This window comes from Vidua macroura, chromosome 16, assembly GCF_024509145.1.
Source record: "Vidua macroura isolate BioBank_ID:100142 chromosome 16, ASM2450914v1, whole genome shotgun sequence".
In the NCBI taxonomy this organism is placed as follows: Eukaryota; Metazoa; Chordata; class Aves; order Passeriformes; family Viduidae; genus Vidua; species Vidua macroura.
In genome coordinates, this window is record NC_071586.1 from 9,172,555 (window position 1) to 9,189,613 (window position 17,059).

The 17,059-nt window shown below is 41.0% G+C and overlaps 2 protein-coding genes across 4 annotated transcripts in view; one reads left to right on the forward strand and one right to left on the reverse strand.

The window, feature by feature from the left end:
• Positions 1 to 7,142, reverse strand: part of PDILT (protein disulfide isomerase like, testis expressed) — a 25,446-nt gene extending 18,304 nt beyond the window's left edge. Inside the window, 3 exon segments of the mRNA XM_053992366.1 lie at positions 4,831 to 5,052; positions 5,179 to 5,336; positions 7,114 to 7,142. Coding sequence (XP_053848341.1) covers positions 4,831 to 5,052; positions 5,179 to 5,336; positions 7,114 to 7,142 — 409 coding nt within the window.
• On the forward strand, positions 2,016 to 16,985 carry LOC128815337 (acyl-coenzyme A synthetase ACSM3, mitochondrial-like). Of its 3 annotated transcripts, none has more exons than XM_053992013.1 (15): positions 2,016 to 2,033; positions 7,186 to 7,329; positions 8,231 to 8,496; positions 9,334 to 9,544; positions 9,993 to 10,200; positions 10,996 to 11,139; positions 11,689 to 11,845; positions 12,361 to 12,440; positions 13,394 to 13,517; positions 13,815 to 13,895; positions 14,021 to 14,122; positions 14,799 to 14,926; positions 15,026 to 15,125; positions 15,766 to 15,885; positions 16,529 to 16,985. In XM_053992013.1, the coding sequence occupies exons 3-15, from the start codon at positions 8,296 to 8,298 to the stop codon at positions 16,613 to 16,615; spliced, it is 1,743 nt and encodes a 580-aa protein (XP_053847988.1). In that variant the 5' UTR covers positions 2,016 to 2,033; positions 7,186 to 7,329; positions 8,231 to 8,295; the 3' UTR covers positions 16,616 to 16,985. The 3 variants fall into 3 exon arrangements, with proteins under 3 accessions (XP_053847988.1, XP_053847987.1, XP_053847986.1); XM_053992012.1 differs by lacking the exon at positions 2,016 to 2,033 and adding an exon at positions 5,183 to 5,201; XM_053992011.1 differs by lacking the exon at positions 2,016 to 2,033 and adding an exon at positions 5,968 to 6,030.
• Positions 16,986 to 17,059: the final 74 nt, after the last annotated feature.

The following is a 17,059-nucleotide window of genomic DNA, read 5'->3' on the forward strand; positions in this document are numbered from 1 at the left end:
GGTAAGAGGCAACAGAGCAGGTGACAAGGTCACCAGGGAAGGCAGCGTGGGTGGCAGGACACCTGTGTAAACCAGTGTCCTGTGCCACAGCTGCCAGAAGGAAGAGGCCCTTCAAAGGCTCAAGAACAGCATCGTATTAACGTGGGAGAATGTTTCCATTATCAGTAGTTTTAACTGGGTTATAAATAAAAACAAGGATAAAGTAAGGGTTTGAAAATTAAAAGTGGGAAGAGAACCATAAATCCTTTATTTTGACTCTTACCTCCTCAGTACATTGAGTAAGCTGCTAGTTCTTTTTCATGGTACAGTTTACTGAGCTAAAATATATTGAAATGTGGACAGATAAATCTTTTGCTGACACATGAATGTGTTTAATGACCCTAAAGAATTCTTGAAGTAGGTGTACATGGAAGCACAATGAGTTAATTTTCCTTTAGCTAATTGCTGGTGTCCTCCAATCTCATTATTCTGTCTGAATTGATGGTTTAGGGATTGCTACAGTCATTGTGAATGTACCTGTTGTCCTGCCACATACTGATTTCCTGGCTGTTAGTTTCTGACATAGTCACAAAACCATTTCAGCAGTCCCATTTCTCATCTGTGCGGGCTGCTTTTACAGTTGCACTACAGATATATAAATTTCTCTGTAGAAGAGTCTTGAGATGAAGGATAGATTAATGTTTAACATATCAGAGTAGAAGGATGTTAATCTTGCTGCAGTTGCAAGCTTGCTTGTGTGACCTTGAATTCTCCCCTTCTCTTCTAGAGTGAAATACAGGCATAACCTTCTGTGCTGACCTCTCTACTTCTTAACTGAGGTTTGCAGTTCATTTGAGATTTCCTTCTATGTAAACATCAGGGTTTATTCTAAGTTTGGATTATTGTAAGCATTCACTAAAATAAGCGTGTGTGAGACACACCTACATGAGGGATTCATGCTAATAAGTAATTCTGCTGCAGGTAACTTTAATCTTAATAACATCACCTTCAGCTGTTGTGCCTTAAAAAGGAGATGTTTGTCTTCAAGAGTAACCCTCATCTTGCCTATTAAATATCATTATCTCAGTCACAGGTTGCAGGAATTCTGTGGCTGACCCAGTGCCTCACTAGATGTACAAATGTTCTGCTAGAAAAGGTAAACATCACTTTCTCATAAATGAGAGCATGCTTAGCACACAAAGCAGCAGCACAATGTCTGCACCACTTGTGTGCTTGTCCTTAGGTTATCTATGTTTATCTAGGATCTGAAAACTTTTTACTGGAAAGAACAGCAGCAGGCATTCCCAGAAGCCTGTGGAATCAAGCATTCACTGGGGTCTGTGTCTTTCCATGAATTCTTCTCATAAGTTGGAGGAAATGGTGTTAGCATGTGCTCTGAAGGCTGTGCTTTTAGTAAGTGTACAAAGTTCATTCTCTCTGTGATGGACAAATTTGTTAGAGTGATTGAGACTTTTTATGGTGCTTATTTGCTTTTCTCTGCAGTGAAAGTCAACAGAGGGACTTATATTCAGGCAGTGTGTAGTGTAAACACTGAATCTCTCCCATGCAGGCAGCACTGATCTAAGGTCTGCCTTCTGCTAGTGACAAGTGCTCTGAATTCCCTGTTCTCATAAGCATTTGTGTGGAATTTATATCAATTTAACATGGATTAGGAGATGCCACAGCCTGCAGCAGAAGAGCACTTTCAATTGAGTGCTGAGGTGAGGTGCTGGGCAGGACTCACACATTGCTGGGTGATGCTTGCATCGTTTTCAGACATGTCTTGTTGCACAGAACAGCTGGGATGAGAGAGGAAGAGTGCTGGGTTTCTGGGTCCATGCTTTGCTTTCACACTGAGTATTTGCCCTGTGAACTTTGCCCAGCTCCAGAGGGATCCATACACTGCCTGGCTGAAAGGCAGCATGTATTTATAGTAACCCTTCCTGAAGGAAGGCAGACCTGTCAGGGTGGAACTCACAGGTATTACAAAGGCTTGGGTGTCACTGGGTAGAAAACATCAAAGCAGACCTCACCTGACAAATACTGTGGGACTGGTAAGTAAATAACATTATGCAACAGGGAAAGCATTGGAGTTTTCTTAAAACTGACAGGTCTAAGGCACAGTCTTGAATGAAAGTTTGTAGCTCAAACCTTTCTGGTGTTGGTACAGCACCAGAAGAAATCCCATCTTCTGGGAAGCCTGGGATTCCTTCCCACTCTCTATGTCTCTGTGATCGCTAATGAGTCAGGAAGATCTCAGGTCTCACATTCATTCTGGATTTCTGAAATTAATTCCTGGCAGCCTCACAGATTTCCTGGGTGATCTGGGCAATATTGTTTTCTCTCACATTACCTAAGTTTCTTTAATAGCTCCTTGTTAACACAGGTTGTTTATTTAGATAGACTTTTTAGAAGTAGGATATAAAAGATTTCGGCTTTATGGCTTTTCTGTGCAGGTGCCATCTTTAGTCTCCTTGTGCTGTGGCAATTAAATTATTACAGCAAATGAATCAGCTCATTCAGCATTGTGGAGTCAGGTTTCCTACACCCCAGGGCAGTGCCTCACTGCAGGATAGTTTTTCATTGCCCCAGAGGCTGTTTAGTGGCATGTCTCCAAAGGGAGCTATAGAGATTGAGGCCAGTGATTTCCACATCATGGATCAGTGCTGTGGAGTTCATCACTCCTGGGAGTGATTCCTTAATTCTTTCCAGGGACTGTGGATGCCTTTATGGTTGTGGGGGAAAGGCAATCCAGGAGTTTTCAGTAAGGCCTTTGATCCAAACCAGAGAGTGATGAGGATCACTGGAGCAAGGTATGTTTGGAGAGCAGAGCTTCATCTCTATGTTTTGGAAGATGTGGTGGGGAATGGAAGAGTCTGTTTGTCCTTCCCTTCTGAAGAAGCCAGGAGTGAGGGTGGTGGGATATCAGAGAGGTCCAAGACTCTGCTCTGAAGAAAGGGCAAGGAAGCCTGGTTTACATCCCCACATCCTTGGAGTGCCCAAGTCCCTGGGCTATTGAGCTACTAGTCCCTGTTCTCTATTGGAGAACTCCAATAGTTCTCCATCTCCTGTCCCTTTATGAATTTTTTCATGTCTATTTTCCACTCATACTAGGTTGCAATCCTGAAGTGTGTTGCAATAGCTCCCTGTTGATAATCTCTGCCAGTACTAAGAAAGTTTGTCTACAAACACTACTCTGACCTGGCCATTTAGATCCTGTACTTTGAAACAGCTCTTACAAAGGTGAGAAAACAGCATGACTAAGGTTTTTCTGATAAGTTATTTTTTCACCAAAATTATGCATCATCAGAGAAATAAAACAGTACAGAACTGCAGGTTGAACAAATAGCTTTAAATCCTCCACAATTAGTAAACAAAATCCTCCTAAATTTCAACATTTTCAGAAGTATCTAAAATTTTTAAACACCATGTTTTAAATAATTTTCTATTGTGATTATTCTGAAAGATTAAAAATCTTTCAGAAGTTTGAAGTTTTATAATCTTGTTTCAGGGTAAATGAAATGTTTGATATGATCCAAACATATTTTTAGTTTTCTGAGTCTGTTAGTGTATTTTAGGTTTTGTTGTTGGAAATACAAGTGTTTTCATTTCAGCTTGACCTATACTACATCACTAGTATTATTATTATAATCTTTATTGTCTTCATTGTCTTCATTATATTCTTTATTAATGTTATTATCAGTTTTATTGTTTATTGCTATAATATTATACTATCTACATTATTATATTTTCATATTAATAGTAATTTTTTCATTTTATATAATATGTTATAATTGCTATTATATTATATTATATTTATTATATTAACAGCAGTAAAATCCACATTTGGTAATGATGCAAAAGAACAAATTAGATGCACTTCTGCAAAATTAGGATATTGCCTTAATTTTGAATATCCCTTCCAATTATGGAAAAGTCTGGGGGTTCAGCTTGAGCCTGTGTCTGGCACCTGCTTCCAAAGGGGCTCTGGTTTGCAAGTGTTTGTGTAATTTAAGGTTAAGGGGATGTGTGCACTGAGCTCAGGGACTTTGGCTCAGCAGAGCAAGGTCAAGCCCGAGCAACAGAGACAAAGATTTCTCTGCCTTACGCTGATCAAAGGGCTTCTGCTACCAGCAAGCTGCTGGCCAGTGCAGATCCCTGTTTGTGGCACGGGAAATTATGCAGCAGCATAATTTTAGATGGGTAACATCACAAGGATCTGCCTCTTGGCTTTTGCCTTTGTGATGTACTCGATGGCCAGACCTTATAACAAGGTTTGTTATTCAAAAACCCCACCAGTTTTCTGCCCAGGAGGAATGAAACATGAACCTAAAAGAAGGACCACAAACCTGCCTCTATCTAATCAAGCACTCCTTTCAGGGAAAAAGAACAATATAATGTAACTACAAATATCAAAATATTGTAAAAAGACAATCCCTGAAGCCCAAATGCTCGCAGAGGAGAGATGCCATGCAAAAAATCTCATACAAAGTGCTGATGAAAATGTAAGAGGGAGAAAAGCACTCTGATTAACTTTTGTTTGGTTGGGTTTTTTTTTTTTTTTAATATGTTTTACCCATCACTACTGTGAAACACACTCTTGCAAAAATTAGGCAGTAGAAACAAAGAATGCCAACTCAGCACTGTCTTATGTAGCAGACTGGTATTTAATCACCCAAAAAAAAGAATAAATTACTGTAGTTACAATCAGAAATAGATACATAGAGGAAACCAAAACAAACAAGGACTACTAAGGGACAAAGCAATGGTAAAACAAGCATTCTTGAGTGTCCCAACATCAGTCATTCTCTGCAGAGCCACCAGGGTAAGGGAGTGGAAACTGATACTCACAGAATTTCACCAGGAGGTATTTGCTCTCCTTCAGTGCTCTGTCAAAGTTGTTCTTCTTCAGCAAGAGGACATGGTTCTCCTTCTTTATTTTGGGGAGCTTGGTTTTCTTTAGCTTTGCTTCATTTGGGCTTATGCTGTCTGCTGCCAGGAAGCCCATGAGAAAAAACAACAATAGAAGGGAAAATGGATGTGTCTTCATCTTGTCTTGCCTTTATCCAGATACTGAGAAAGAAAGAAGCAAAGGAGCATTAAGCAGCAGGGTTTGCTGCTCAGATGTCTGCAGCTGTATCAGCCAAACCAAGAGGCTGATAAGGCTGATAAGTCTACCACCAGTGAAGCCAACTGCACCTTTCCATGGGAAGATTAAATTAGTTAAGTACTTCCCCATCTTTAGTAGTGGTTGGGGGCATGTGGAGAAGTTGGGAAGAAGTATGGGGAAGTTTGGTTTACTGTGTCTGAAAATAAATAACCCCAGGAGGTGAGAGAGCACAGGAGGAAGCACTTGCCTACAGAAGCACCAGTGGATTCCAAGTGTGCTGGTGTAATTAGACACCCTTCTCTTGTCAGGGCTGCAGACAAAGCAGCAGGTCAGGTACCTGGGACAGTATTTGAGGGCTGCTCCTCTGCCTAGTTTTTGCTTGTCTCTTGCACTTATGGATCTACTAACTGCGGATCTGAGAGTGTGCTGAAGTCAGGGAAAAACTCTCACTTCTTTGCATAGGTAATTTTAATGTCTGTAACTCTTCAATGTCTTGTCTGTGAGGCTTTCCTCTGTACTTAAGTGCCAAGTTGTAGCTCAAGTAAGATACTACTTCATGGGTTAAACCAGAAGATTTTGCCATTGGTTTTCAGTAGTAACAGTTTTCTGTGCAATAAATGAAAGGGGCTAAATGTACCAATTCATCCTTAGGAGAGCTATCAGCTATGCATGTGAACTATGAGGCCTCCCTAGACAGTCCTTTCAGAACATTTTAAAAAATATCTTACATAAATATTGAGATTCTGGAATTCCTTCAATTTACTAAGGAATTATTATTTCTGTAAATACCTGCCAGCCTGTGGCTGTAGCAGAAACATCTTTGACCCTTAAACTCTGATGAAATTTGGGAACTTTACCCCCAAAGCTGTAGCTGGTAGAGGAGACCAGGTATTCTAGTGGTTGTTTCAGTGGCACGAAGGACAGAGCTGACTTGACAACAGGTGGGTCTGGATTAGTAGAATCAAGAAGAAATTCCTTCAATAATGATTCCTTCTTGAGGAGTAGCAAGTGATGCTTTGCACCTCGTGCCTTTAGCAGGCTTTTTATCCAGGAGTGCACCACTAAAAAGAAGGGGAATGTTCATTATGGGGGTTGATGTGTTAGCCTCCATTTTCTGTGGGTGAAGGATCTTGGGGGGCATATTGCTGTAATTTATTCTGTTTTCATGCCTGCTGTGAGTGGGGCTGGGTTTCCAGCAAACTCTTTTCTATCAGTCTCAAAAGCTTTGCATTGTAATGCACCTTGAGATGTGTTCCATTAGTAGTTGTAGAGCGTGCCTAATGAAATCAGGAGCTGTGTATTCAGGCTGCTTGCAAGATAAGATCACACATAAATACAGATTCAGGTACTAAAGGAGAAAAAGAAGCAGAAAGATAAGAGTCTCCCATTTGACTTTGTGGTCTCTTTCTCTTCATAACAGCTCCTTTTCAAAGATGTCTTTCAAGAAACATACTAATAAGGTTATAAAGCATCTCTCAGAATTGCAGGTTAAAACTATCAAGGCCTGTTTGATCTGGGCAGGCAGTGTTTAAGCTCAGAATACAGCCTAAGACTCCCAGAACAAAGGTAGGATGACAAAACCATTTGCTGAGAGAGCTGTTTTTCCCCTCTCTGGCACTAAAACAAATAGCCATCAACTTAAATCCCTCCTGGAAACCTCCTACCAGGAAATAGGCTCCATCATGGAGAGGGTTTCTAACCTCTAGGTCCTGAAAGGAAACTGCAGAAAAAGGAAGATCATACAACAGTCCATTCTGCCAGGACAGATTTGAAATGAGGAAAGGAGTGAGATTTAGTGCAACTGAGCTGGTGGAGAACAATGTTTTCTTTTAGACATAGAGCAGATAAGGTTACATTTTGTGCATTTCTTCATCAGTACTAGCTAGCTTTGGCTTTCTTTTTGTGCTTTGTAATTTGAGAGCTGTGGAAAATCTGCCCTCTGCAGAAGTCAGAGTCCAGTCAGCAGGAAACACTGGATTCAGGATCAATCATATTCTAGAGCCTTCTGCTTAGTTACCACTCACACCCTGTCAAATATGTGGTCAAGAGCCATTGAGACGTGCCTCACGTGTGCACTTTCTGTTTCAATTTCTCAGGTTTGCCTCACAAATACAGTGATTTCAGAGTGATCCCAGTTACTGTTATTTATTGGCACTGAACACTGGAAATTCTCACTACACCTACGCTTGCAATAAATAATGCAAAGGTGAAAGTAACTGCATAGAATCCCTGGGAGACAGGTATGTACTGCTGGCTGTTAAATAAGGACAACATCATGGCACAAGAAAGTTTAAACGCAAAGCTGATTTCACTGAATTGGGGAAAAATTCCCTTAGATATACGGGTACATCCTTAAAGACTTCATTACACTCAAAACAATGATTCAGCACCTGTGAGTGAAAATCCAGTTTTCTTGACTTTCAGAGTTGGGCTTTAAATACCTGTGGCATTATCCATTCTGTCTTGTCCACATGTACCTGTATGTTGTGTAGGAAAGACTGGGAGAAACTGGAAATGTTGGCACTTCCTTTGTAAGTTTATTTTACAACATGTGTCTTTTCCCAAGCTACACACTTCAGCTGAAGTGCAAAGCAAATGGAAGTCTTTGGCACGTCACCTTTGCTCAACTACTGTCTATTTTGTGTTCATTCCATGCCCTCAAAGAAAATAGAAGTAATGAGAAAATAAATCAGAGATTCATCAGTTTTACTGGTGCATAAATTCAGTGTGACTCGCCATCTAGTGCAGGTTTAAGGCATAACATAATGACAGTTTTAAGTCAAGGTGATAGTCTCCTAAAACACTTCAAAAGTAGTGGTGTTTTATTTCTGTAAGCAGGCAAAGTAACATAAAATTTACAGGAATACAGACACAGATATTGAGAAAAGGACTGGCAAGAGAAATTTTAGAGATGAAATATGAGAGGCATTCATCAGTTGACAAAGTAGAGGACAAATATTCTAATGAAAAGCAGTGCACAATCCCTTTACAAGAAAAGGAGGAACATAAAATAATAGGGAAAACACAGATGTGTTCAAACAACCTATTTATTCCAGCTGGTTTGCATTAATTCATCCAGCATAAGAAACTAGACAGCATCCAATAACTGTCTGGTTTTAAATGTATTTTCTTTCATTCCAGGTGACTGATTCCTTAGGTGTACACTTGATTCCTTCCCCTCACCGTCTGATAAAACATCATTTATCATGAGAACTTTTATTAAATCCTGGATTCCTCAGTGTTTGTGGATTCTCAGGTCACCTTCCAGAACATTCCATGGAAACAACAGGCTTCTTACATCTCAGATTATTTCCCATTATGAATCTATAAACCAGGGTAAAAAGGAACTGCCAGAATATTTCAACTTTGCAAGTGATGTCTTAGATGAGTGGGCACGACTGGAAAAGGTAGTATTTGTCTTTTCTTTTATAGACATTGAATTGTAATTTAACCCCAGCTGTCAACTAAGAACCACAGAGCCCCTGGATCTCACACACACACATCCAGTGGGATGGGGAGGAGAATCAGGAGAAAAAAAAGGTAAAACCCATGGGTTGAGGAAAGAATAGTTTAAGAACTGAAATAAATTGAAACAAATATAGTAATAAGTAAAATATAATATATATATATAGTATGTCTATATATAAAATATAGTAATAACAAGAATATTAATAATAATTATCACTATTGTAGAAGCATTAGTAGAAATGGTAGTGATGAAAAGGGAGATAACAAAAAAGAGAGAGGAACAAAGAAGACACAGAAAGGATGAATGATGCACAACACAATTGCCCACTGATTGACACCCGGCCTGTCCCCAGACACTGATTGGCACCTCTCGACCAACTTCCCACCAGGGTATAAACTGAGCAGGACCTCCTGTGGTTGGAATATCCCTTTGTGGTTGGGATATCCCTTTGGGCAGTTCAGGTCAGCTGTTCTGTCTGTGATCTCCACCAGCTTTTCATGCACCAGCTTGTTGGCAGAGTGTGAAAACCTGGAAAGTCCTTGACTTAGTTGTTGCTAAGCAGTGCTTACATTATCCCAGTCAAAACCAGGACATGGTGGAACAAATCTCAAATGATACAATTTTACTAATGAGTACCGGATAGTACTGGCACCATTTTATTTTGTTTGTCAGCAAGATGTGTATCACTCCAAGAGAGTAGTTGCCAAGGATGATTTATATTGAAGTGAAACCTTTTAAAGTTTGTCTTATTTTAATATCTTCTCACATGTTGTAGGGTGGAAGAAAACCAACAAATCCAGCTTTTTGGTGGGTCAATGATGAGGGAGAGGAGGTGAAGTGGAGCTTTGAGGAGCTGGGCTCTCTGTCCAGGAAGGCAGCCAATGTCCTTTCTGAGGCCTGTGGTTTGCAGAGAGGAGACAGAGTTGTGGCAGTTCTGCCTCGTGTTCCTGAGTGGTGGCTCCTGAATGTGGCCTGCATGCGAGCAGGTGAGTGACTCACTGACTTGTTGGGTGCAGACAGAAAGCAAATCGAGCCTACAAGCCATGTATGAGATTGGGGTGAAGAAAATGCAAACAGGAATATTCTGTTGTGACCTCTACAAGTGATCTTTTGCCTAGAAGGAGAATTGGCAGCACCCGCACAGGAAGCACAGGGACAGACATGGTCCAGTCAAACAGCATCCTCAGGGGAAGCCAGTGAGGGCTGAATGGCTGCAGCCTAAGGCCAGACTTGACCACATACTTTGGAAGGGAGCTGAATTTATAATGGAAGAACTTATATAATTAGTGTCATTAATAATTCAATATATCTATTTTGCTCTGCTTTTAAACAGATAAACATCCATGACAGATAAAGTCAGCATCAACAGAGAGACATAATCAAGTATTTTTGGGAAATGCTGAGTTCTCTCAATTGCTTCTTGCTTTCTTCCAGGAATTGTCCTTATTCCAGGAACATCTCAATTAACAGCCAAAGACATCTCATACCGACTCCAGGCTTCAAAGGCCAAGTGCATCGTTACCAATGACATGCTGGCACCTGCAGTGGAATCTGTCCTGCCTGGCAGCCAGTTCCTGAAAAGTAAACTCATTGTAGGCCAAGGGAGCAGGGATGGGTGGCTGAACCTCAAAGAACTCCTTGCGTGAGTATCCAGCTCTTTTCTTTCCAGTTCTTTGAGGTGAAGGGGGCTGTATCAGTCAGGTGACATTGCTGAATTGTTACATTTTTGCATCCCTCTGTCAGCTCCCTGGTTTGTGATTACACTGGTAGAGGTTCATCCAATCCAGGTTTTGGGAATTTAGTTAATTAGTTAAACTGCTTAGCCTGCCAGTTTTTAGAAGCTCTCTGCTTCTACTGTGATCATCAGACAAGCACACAGAGCTCTAAACAATTGTTATGAGCTTGTCTGCTGGAGCCCATTCTAATGGCTCTTGATTAAATGGGAAAATACCCATTCCAGCCCTTGCTGCTCAGTTCTTTCTTCCCTCTACTGTCCTGGTAGCTCAGAGGATTTGAATTGTCCATCAGTCTCTTGAACACAGATGACAGACTATTAGTAATAAGACCAATGTCCTTGGCACAATAATCTCAGTTATCGATTTCAAGTTGGGCGTTGGTTTTTGCTTGTATGAGGCAGACACTGATTCCTGGCTGCTGTTCCATAACCAGCACTTGGAGTGCCCTTGCTAAAACAGTTGCAGACAAAGTCACTAAAATATTCTGTAGATGCTCATATCTTAAAAGTTATGGCATACAAGGCATACTCGTTACAAGCAAAAAACACAAGTTCTCTAAGTGTTCTTACTTGTGTTACCACTTACTTAGTGAGATCATTCACTTTGGGGCAATTTTCCTGTTGAACTCCTAAACAATAAAAATGCTGTTACCCTGGTGGAAAACTGCGTGTAGTGACTGGAATACATAATTTCTTCTGAAGGGTTGCATCTGCTGAGCATAAATGTGTCAAGACGAGGAGTCAAGACCCAATGCTGATCTATTTTACCAGCGGAACTACGGGCTTCCCAAAAATGGTGCTGCATTCCCACAGCAGTTACGGCATTGGATTTGCAATCAGTGGCAGGTATTACCTTGCAGTTCCTCCCAGGGTCCTGATTAAGTGCTGTGATCAGCATTAAACTGAACATGAGACCATAACATTCCAGTAAATGCAGGCATTTCATGACTGTAGGATCTTGCATCTTCCTCATCTTGAAAGTTAAAGGATACTTTTCCCAAAGCATTCCGAATTGGAAGCTGGTGATCAAGGGTCCAGAGAAGTAACTGGTTTAGTTTCCTGGAGAAATGAGCTGTGACTTAGCTGATGTCTCAACTGCACCAGGTAGGGAAAGCCTATTCCAGAGGATCTGTTTGGGTTCTGCTCTAGATCCAGATTCTGCAACTCAAGACAAAGATGTTTTGCACTGCTCACAAGAAAAATAAATGCTCAAAATATTAAGCAGAAGGGAAGGAAGGGAAATCAGGGAATATTTAAGACTCTTCAACTCTCAAACTTTCTACAGAGCCCCACTTGCTGACACCACATCTTCTAATGGAAGCCTCCTGCTGTGACCTGTGCCTGAGTCTCTCACATTCTCTGCAGCATTTCTTCCATCTCTTCTTTTTTCATCAGGTATTGGTTGAACTTGACTCCTTCAGATATAATGTGGAATACCTCTGATACTGGCTGGGTAAAAGCAGCTTGGAGCAGTGTTTTTTCACCATGGATCTGTGGATCCTGTGTCTTTGTACACAATATGCCACAGTTTCAACCAGAAGTTATTGCAGAGGTAAGCTTAACATTTTACACTGTAATATTTATTTCCATTTTACAAAAGTGAAGGAAACAAACTGGGCTCCAGTCCATGGGTGCCATTGCTTAGCAGCAGAGATAGTACTTCCCACATCCCAAGGAATTATCCCTCCATTTGGTGCCCATTAAGCTCAAGGAACAAGTGTTTTCACTCCTGGTTAGGCCATGTGTCATGGTTCGAGTGTAGAGGAAAATTGGATAAGGATGCAGGATATAAAGATCTGGGATCACTGCTGTGTTGTCCAATATTGAACCTAAAGCTTACTTCAGGTATGGGCCTGTATTCATATGGCATAAACCTGAATTAAGGCTCTGTTTTCCTGAATTTTCAGTAAGTTGCCAGAGTGCCTATTCCTCCCTTAAGGCACTTTAAACCAATCAATTGATCGATTGCCCTCAACATTGGCCTCTTTTGTTAATCACCTGCACATTCACAAGGTCAGATCCAGCATTACACTTTCTTTTCAGCACAATAGCTTCCTATTTTTCTAGACTCTCTCAAGATATCCCATCACCACCTTCTGCACGGCTCCCACCGCCTTCCTCATGCTGGTCAAGCATGATGTGAGCAGGTACAGCAGGGAGGGGAGGGAGGCTGGGGTATAATGCTGGGACAGCTCTGCATGGTTAGTTCCTTAGCTTCCTTAATTCTCTTTTTCAGTTCAAGGAAACCTAATTAGCAAAGCTTGCTCTCAGTAAAGAAGGCTCTCAGTTTTCAAATGTGAGAAGAATTAGCCACACCATAGGCTACTTGGGCTTCAGGACTGGGTCTTTGAACAGACAGCTCAGAGGAAACAAAGGAGATTTTTTTAAGGTGTCACTTCCTCTGAACTTAGGCTTCACCGTTCAATTTAAGTCAATGTTTTAGGCAGCATTGGATCAGGATGTTACTGGAGTACAGTGGAGTTGTTCTCACATGTTTGAGAATGAAGGGAACAGTTAGAGGAGTTCCAGATGCTGAGAGTTATTTGGCAGCTGTTCTTGCTGGTTTGTTACTCTGTAAAATACCCAGCTTGTGAGAAGTGGTTTGCAAGGCATTTTCACATCTTTGGTAAGGTACTCATTCTTGTCACATAGGTCTTTCATCCTGCCAAAAGCCAACCCAGCTTTAGCAGAGCTCAGCCTCTGTGTATCTATTCATCCTTCCTTTTGCTCTAGAAAATTCTCCGTGTTATATCTGATCTTAGATGTTGGCACATAACTCAGCTTTCCACACACATCTGATGTGCCTGTTCAGATTCCTCCTTTTGTGACAGCTCTCCCAAGGAAACACTTTTGCTCATGCATTTTCCAGCAGAAAAGCCTATTTCTATTGACACAGAGATAAACCACATCATCTTCAGTGGCAACTCAAGCAGTCTAGGATTCTAGTTGAGGTGCGCATAACAGGATGATGATTGTCATTTCCAAAGGAGCTTGTGAAGTTTTAGGTGTACTTCCATGGAAAGCTGAGGGAGGCTGTTCTGTTAAGTCTATTTACTGTTCTTTGCAAGAGTTAAGAAAATTATTTCATTTGCCTCTCAAGCTACAAGTTCCCAAGTCTGAAGCACTGTGTAACTGGAGGGGAAGCACTCAGTCCTGAAGTGCTGGCGAAGTGGAAAATCCAGACAGGGGTGGATATCCATGAAGGTTATGGCCAGACCGAAACAGTACGTTTGCAATAAATGTAATTACTGGTAGTAAAACCCTTCACCATCTTTACTTGAAAAGCAAAGCTAAAATAGATTATTTGCTTTGGGTATCAATTTATCCTATGTGAGGTTTTAATGAAAAATATTAAAGCAGCTCACATCCCAGACTCTGATGTCCTCAAAAAATCACAGTGCTTTGGTCCTGATTCAGCCCTTGTCACAACAAAGTCACATTTGACTAATGCAAACAATAATAAAATTTACAAGATGTTGCAACAATTAAAAAAAAAATCTTTAAAAAAATCTCTTCTGCAGGTGGCAATCTGTGCCAATATGAAAGGAATGAAAATTAAACCTGGCTCTTTGGGAAAAGCTGTTCCCCCTTATGATGTGCAGGTATGTGGCAGTTGTGGGTAGAACAGTGAGGCAGTGCTGTGTCCCTCCTGTGCCCTGCACTGAGCTGCAGCAGATGTTCCTCTGAGCTGATCAAAGCACCCCTGCTGTGTCTGTCCTTTCTGCAGATTGTAGATGACCACGGGGCTGTTGTGCCCACAGGAGAAGAGGGCACCATTGCTGTCCGAGTGCAACCCACACGACCCTTCTGTCTGTTCTCCGAGTACTTGGTGAGCCTGACCTGCTGTGCCTGTGTCTGCTGGGAGACTCAGGAGAGACCCAGGGCAAAGGTCTGCCAGGAGCAGAATTCCATGCAGGATCCTCAGAAAGTCTCACTGGGTTACTTGAGGACTTTGAGCCGGATCAGTGCATGGTTTCAGGAACAGACTGACTGACAGAGTGTAGCTTCAAAATGCAACATGAACCAGGGGATACCTTGTTCCAGATATGTGCCATGCATTTTATGTTCAGAGCATCACTCTTTTCTCTCTCTTCCATTCCTATCTTTGGTTAAATGTTACTGAAGCAAGCCCATAAATTCTACTCCAATACATCAGAAGCTCGGGGAGGCTTTCCAAGGCACAGGTATTTTTTTCCCTCATACCACTGTCAGAAGTACCCCCATTCCAGCAGGCACTGCAATCAGAGAAACCTTTGTACAGATGCCTGTCACACACAACATGTGCACAAGGTCAACAGCACAAACACAAGCTACAGCACAAACCCCTCACATGTTTATGATCACATGGCTCTGAGGTAGTGACACCTCAGTGAAAATATAAAGCAGTATTGAACACACTCATTTTGAGTACAATTTTATTGTTCATTTTTAGCATCACTGCTAAGGAAATGCATTACAATTCACTAAAAATAAGATACTTTTTTGAAATGTTTGATTGTTGCCAGGATAATCCTGAGAAAACTGCTGCCACTGTGCGTGGAGATTTTTATGTCACTGGGGACAGAGGCGTTATGGATGAAGAGGGATATGTCTGGTTTGTTGGAAGAGCTGATGATATCATTAACTCTGCTGGGTAAGACATTTCCTTTTAGATTTGCCTCATGAAATGCAGCCTGGAAAGAGCAAAGGGCTGGTCCATGCTGCTGGGCTGAGCTGTCTTTGTGCTCCCCAGGTATCGCATTGGCCCATTTGAAGTGGAGAGTGCATTGATTGAGCACCCAGCAGTCTCAGAGGTGGCTGTTGTCAGCAGTCCTGACCCAGTGCGAGGGGAGGTAAAACAAAATAGGAAAAAAAAAGTAAAATAAATACCCTTTCTTCTAAGTATCAACTTCCTTATGTGTACTAGGTTTCCTTGGAATTCAATATGTTGCATATTTTTGAAATTAGGTTGGCATAAACATTTTTAAAATGCATATCTTGACAGATATCACAATTTCAGAATTATTTCTTTGTGGGGTTTTATGTGGGGAAAAAATTTGATTTTTCAGACTAATCATGTGATCTTTTTGTCTAAGCAATGAAACTTTGATTATTTCTCATTTACCCCTAAGCATATAGTGGCAATGATATCCAGAGTGTTTAATTTTTGCTTTATATTTTCTACATTTGTAACATTTCTATGAGCAACTGGGATGATATTTTAATCTCTCTTTATTTTCCGTACTAAAACTTTTTGAAATTTTAATGATGTATAAAGTTAAGGAAACAATGGGAAAATAAGAAAAAATCCTCTGCTGCAGAGTGGGTCCTTCATAGTGCAGCAGTTGATAGCAAACAGCTAATGAAAAGGGAAATTAAAGAAAAAACTCACATTTTGGCATTCTGAGTTTTGTCACTCACTTTTCACAACATATGTGTTCCCTTATTGCCACCTCTGGAAGTTAATGCAACCCCTTCGTTTTTGTGGCACAGGTGGTCAAAGCCTTCATTGTTTTAGCTCCTGCTTTTGCATCACATGATCCGGAAAAATTAATTCATGAGCTTCAACAACATGTCAAGAAGGTGACTGCACCTTACAAGTATCCAAGGAAGGTAAGTACAGCCCAAAAAGACAGGTTCCCTCATTGTACCAGAAACTGAGCAATTTTTGTCCTGCCTCAGCTCTTTTTCAACAGCTTTCTGACAAACACTCCAACCAGAGTTAGATAAAATAGAAGTCGATGACAGGGTCTGTGGCAGCTGTAGCCTTGGGTTGGCTGTGTGTGCTAGAATGGACCCAGAGGGAGGCAATGGTCGTGAAATTTTACTTTATGAGGGCCCAGTCTTTCTTCATGGATTCCTGGAGTTTTCACTGCAGCTCAAATGGGCAAGACATTCCATTCTAACCAGCTCTACCTTGAGCTCTCTTCTAACAGACAGCTAAATCAAAACAAAAGTTCCTGCTAGCATCAGTAGGTTGGAATCCATGTCTTCTCACTAGGAAGGACACCAGTAACTCCCTGTCCTGGAAGCTGAAGCACTCAGCTCCTAGGGATTGTGGTATGTCTCCTTGCAAGTACTGTCCGTGCAGTAGCTACAAGGTCTAGTAAGGAATTTCATTATTCCAGCCCTGGTTATGCAGCTTCCCATCGTTTATCTCCAGCTATCCTGTGCTAAAAATATTTTCACAATCTTTTTTACACCTGGAAAATTACCCACAAGTTATTTGGCTACAGGGAGCATTTTTGCCTTTCAGGTGGAGTTTGTTCAGGATCTGCCAAAGACAGCTACTGGGAAAATCCAGAGAAAAGTTCTAAAGAACAAAGAGTGGGCAAACCTATAAAAAGAGCAAGAGTGGTCTGGAAAACGAGAAAAGAAATTCTCCATCATGTGTACCATCCATAACACAAGTCACAGAGCAGGTTGTATTGACCCAGAGCAGAATGAGAACATCAGGAAAAACAGTGGAAGAAAAAGGAGAAAACATTCTTGAGGATATGTGGTATTGGAACCACTTTGCCATCAACCTACAAATGTTCAGAAGGAAGGAAGTGCAAGTAATTCAAAGTGTGGAATGGGAGAGAGAAAGACTCAAGTGCATACACAGGTCTAATTTTTTTTACTGCAATTTGTATAAACATCTTCCTTTTAAAAATGGGTGAAACTACAAGGCTTTGAAAATTACAAATAAATGAGAAATTAATAAGAAGATATGTTTGTCCTGAGGTGGGTATCAGCAATTAATTAACATCTAAAACGTACCACTGTAACATTCTCAAATTCTTTC

Excerpts from the sequence above, each read along its gene's own strand:
- LOC128815337 (XM_053992013.1), top strand. The coding sequence starts at position 8,296 with ATGAGAACTTTTATTAAATCCTGGATTCCTCAGTGTTTGTGGATTCTC. Across the intron at positions 12,441-13,393 it reads GTCAAGCATGATGTGAGCAG|CTACAAGTTCCCAAGTCTGA; the intron begins GTACAGCAGGGA and ends TTGCCTCTCAAG. Across the intron at positions 13,518-13,814 it reads GTTATGGCCAGACCGAAACA|GTGGCAATCTGTGCCAATAT; the intron begins GTACGTTTGCAA and ends TCTCTTCTGCAG.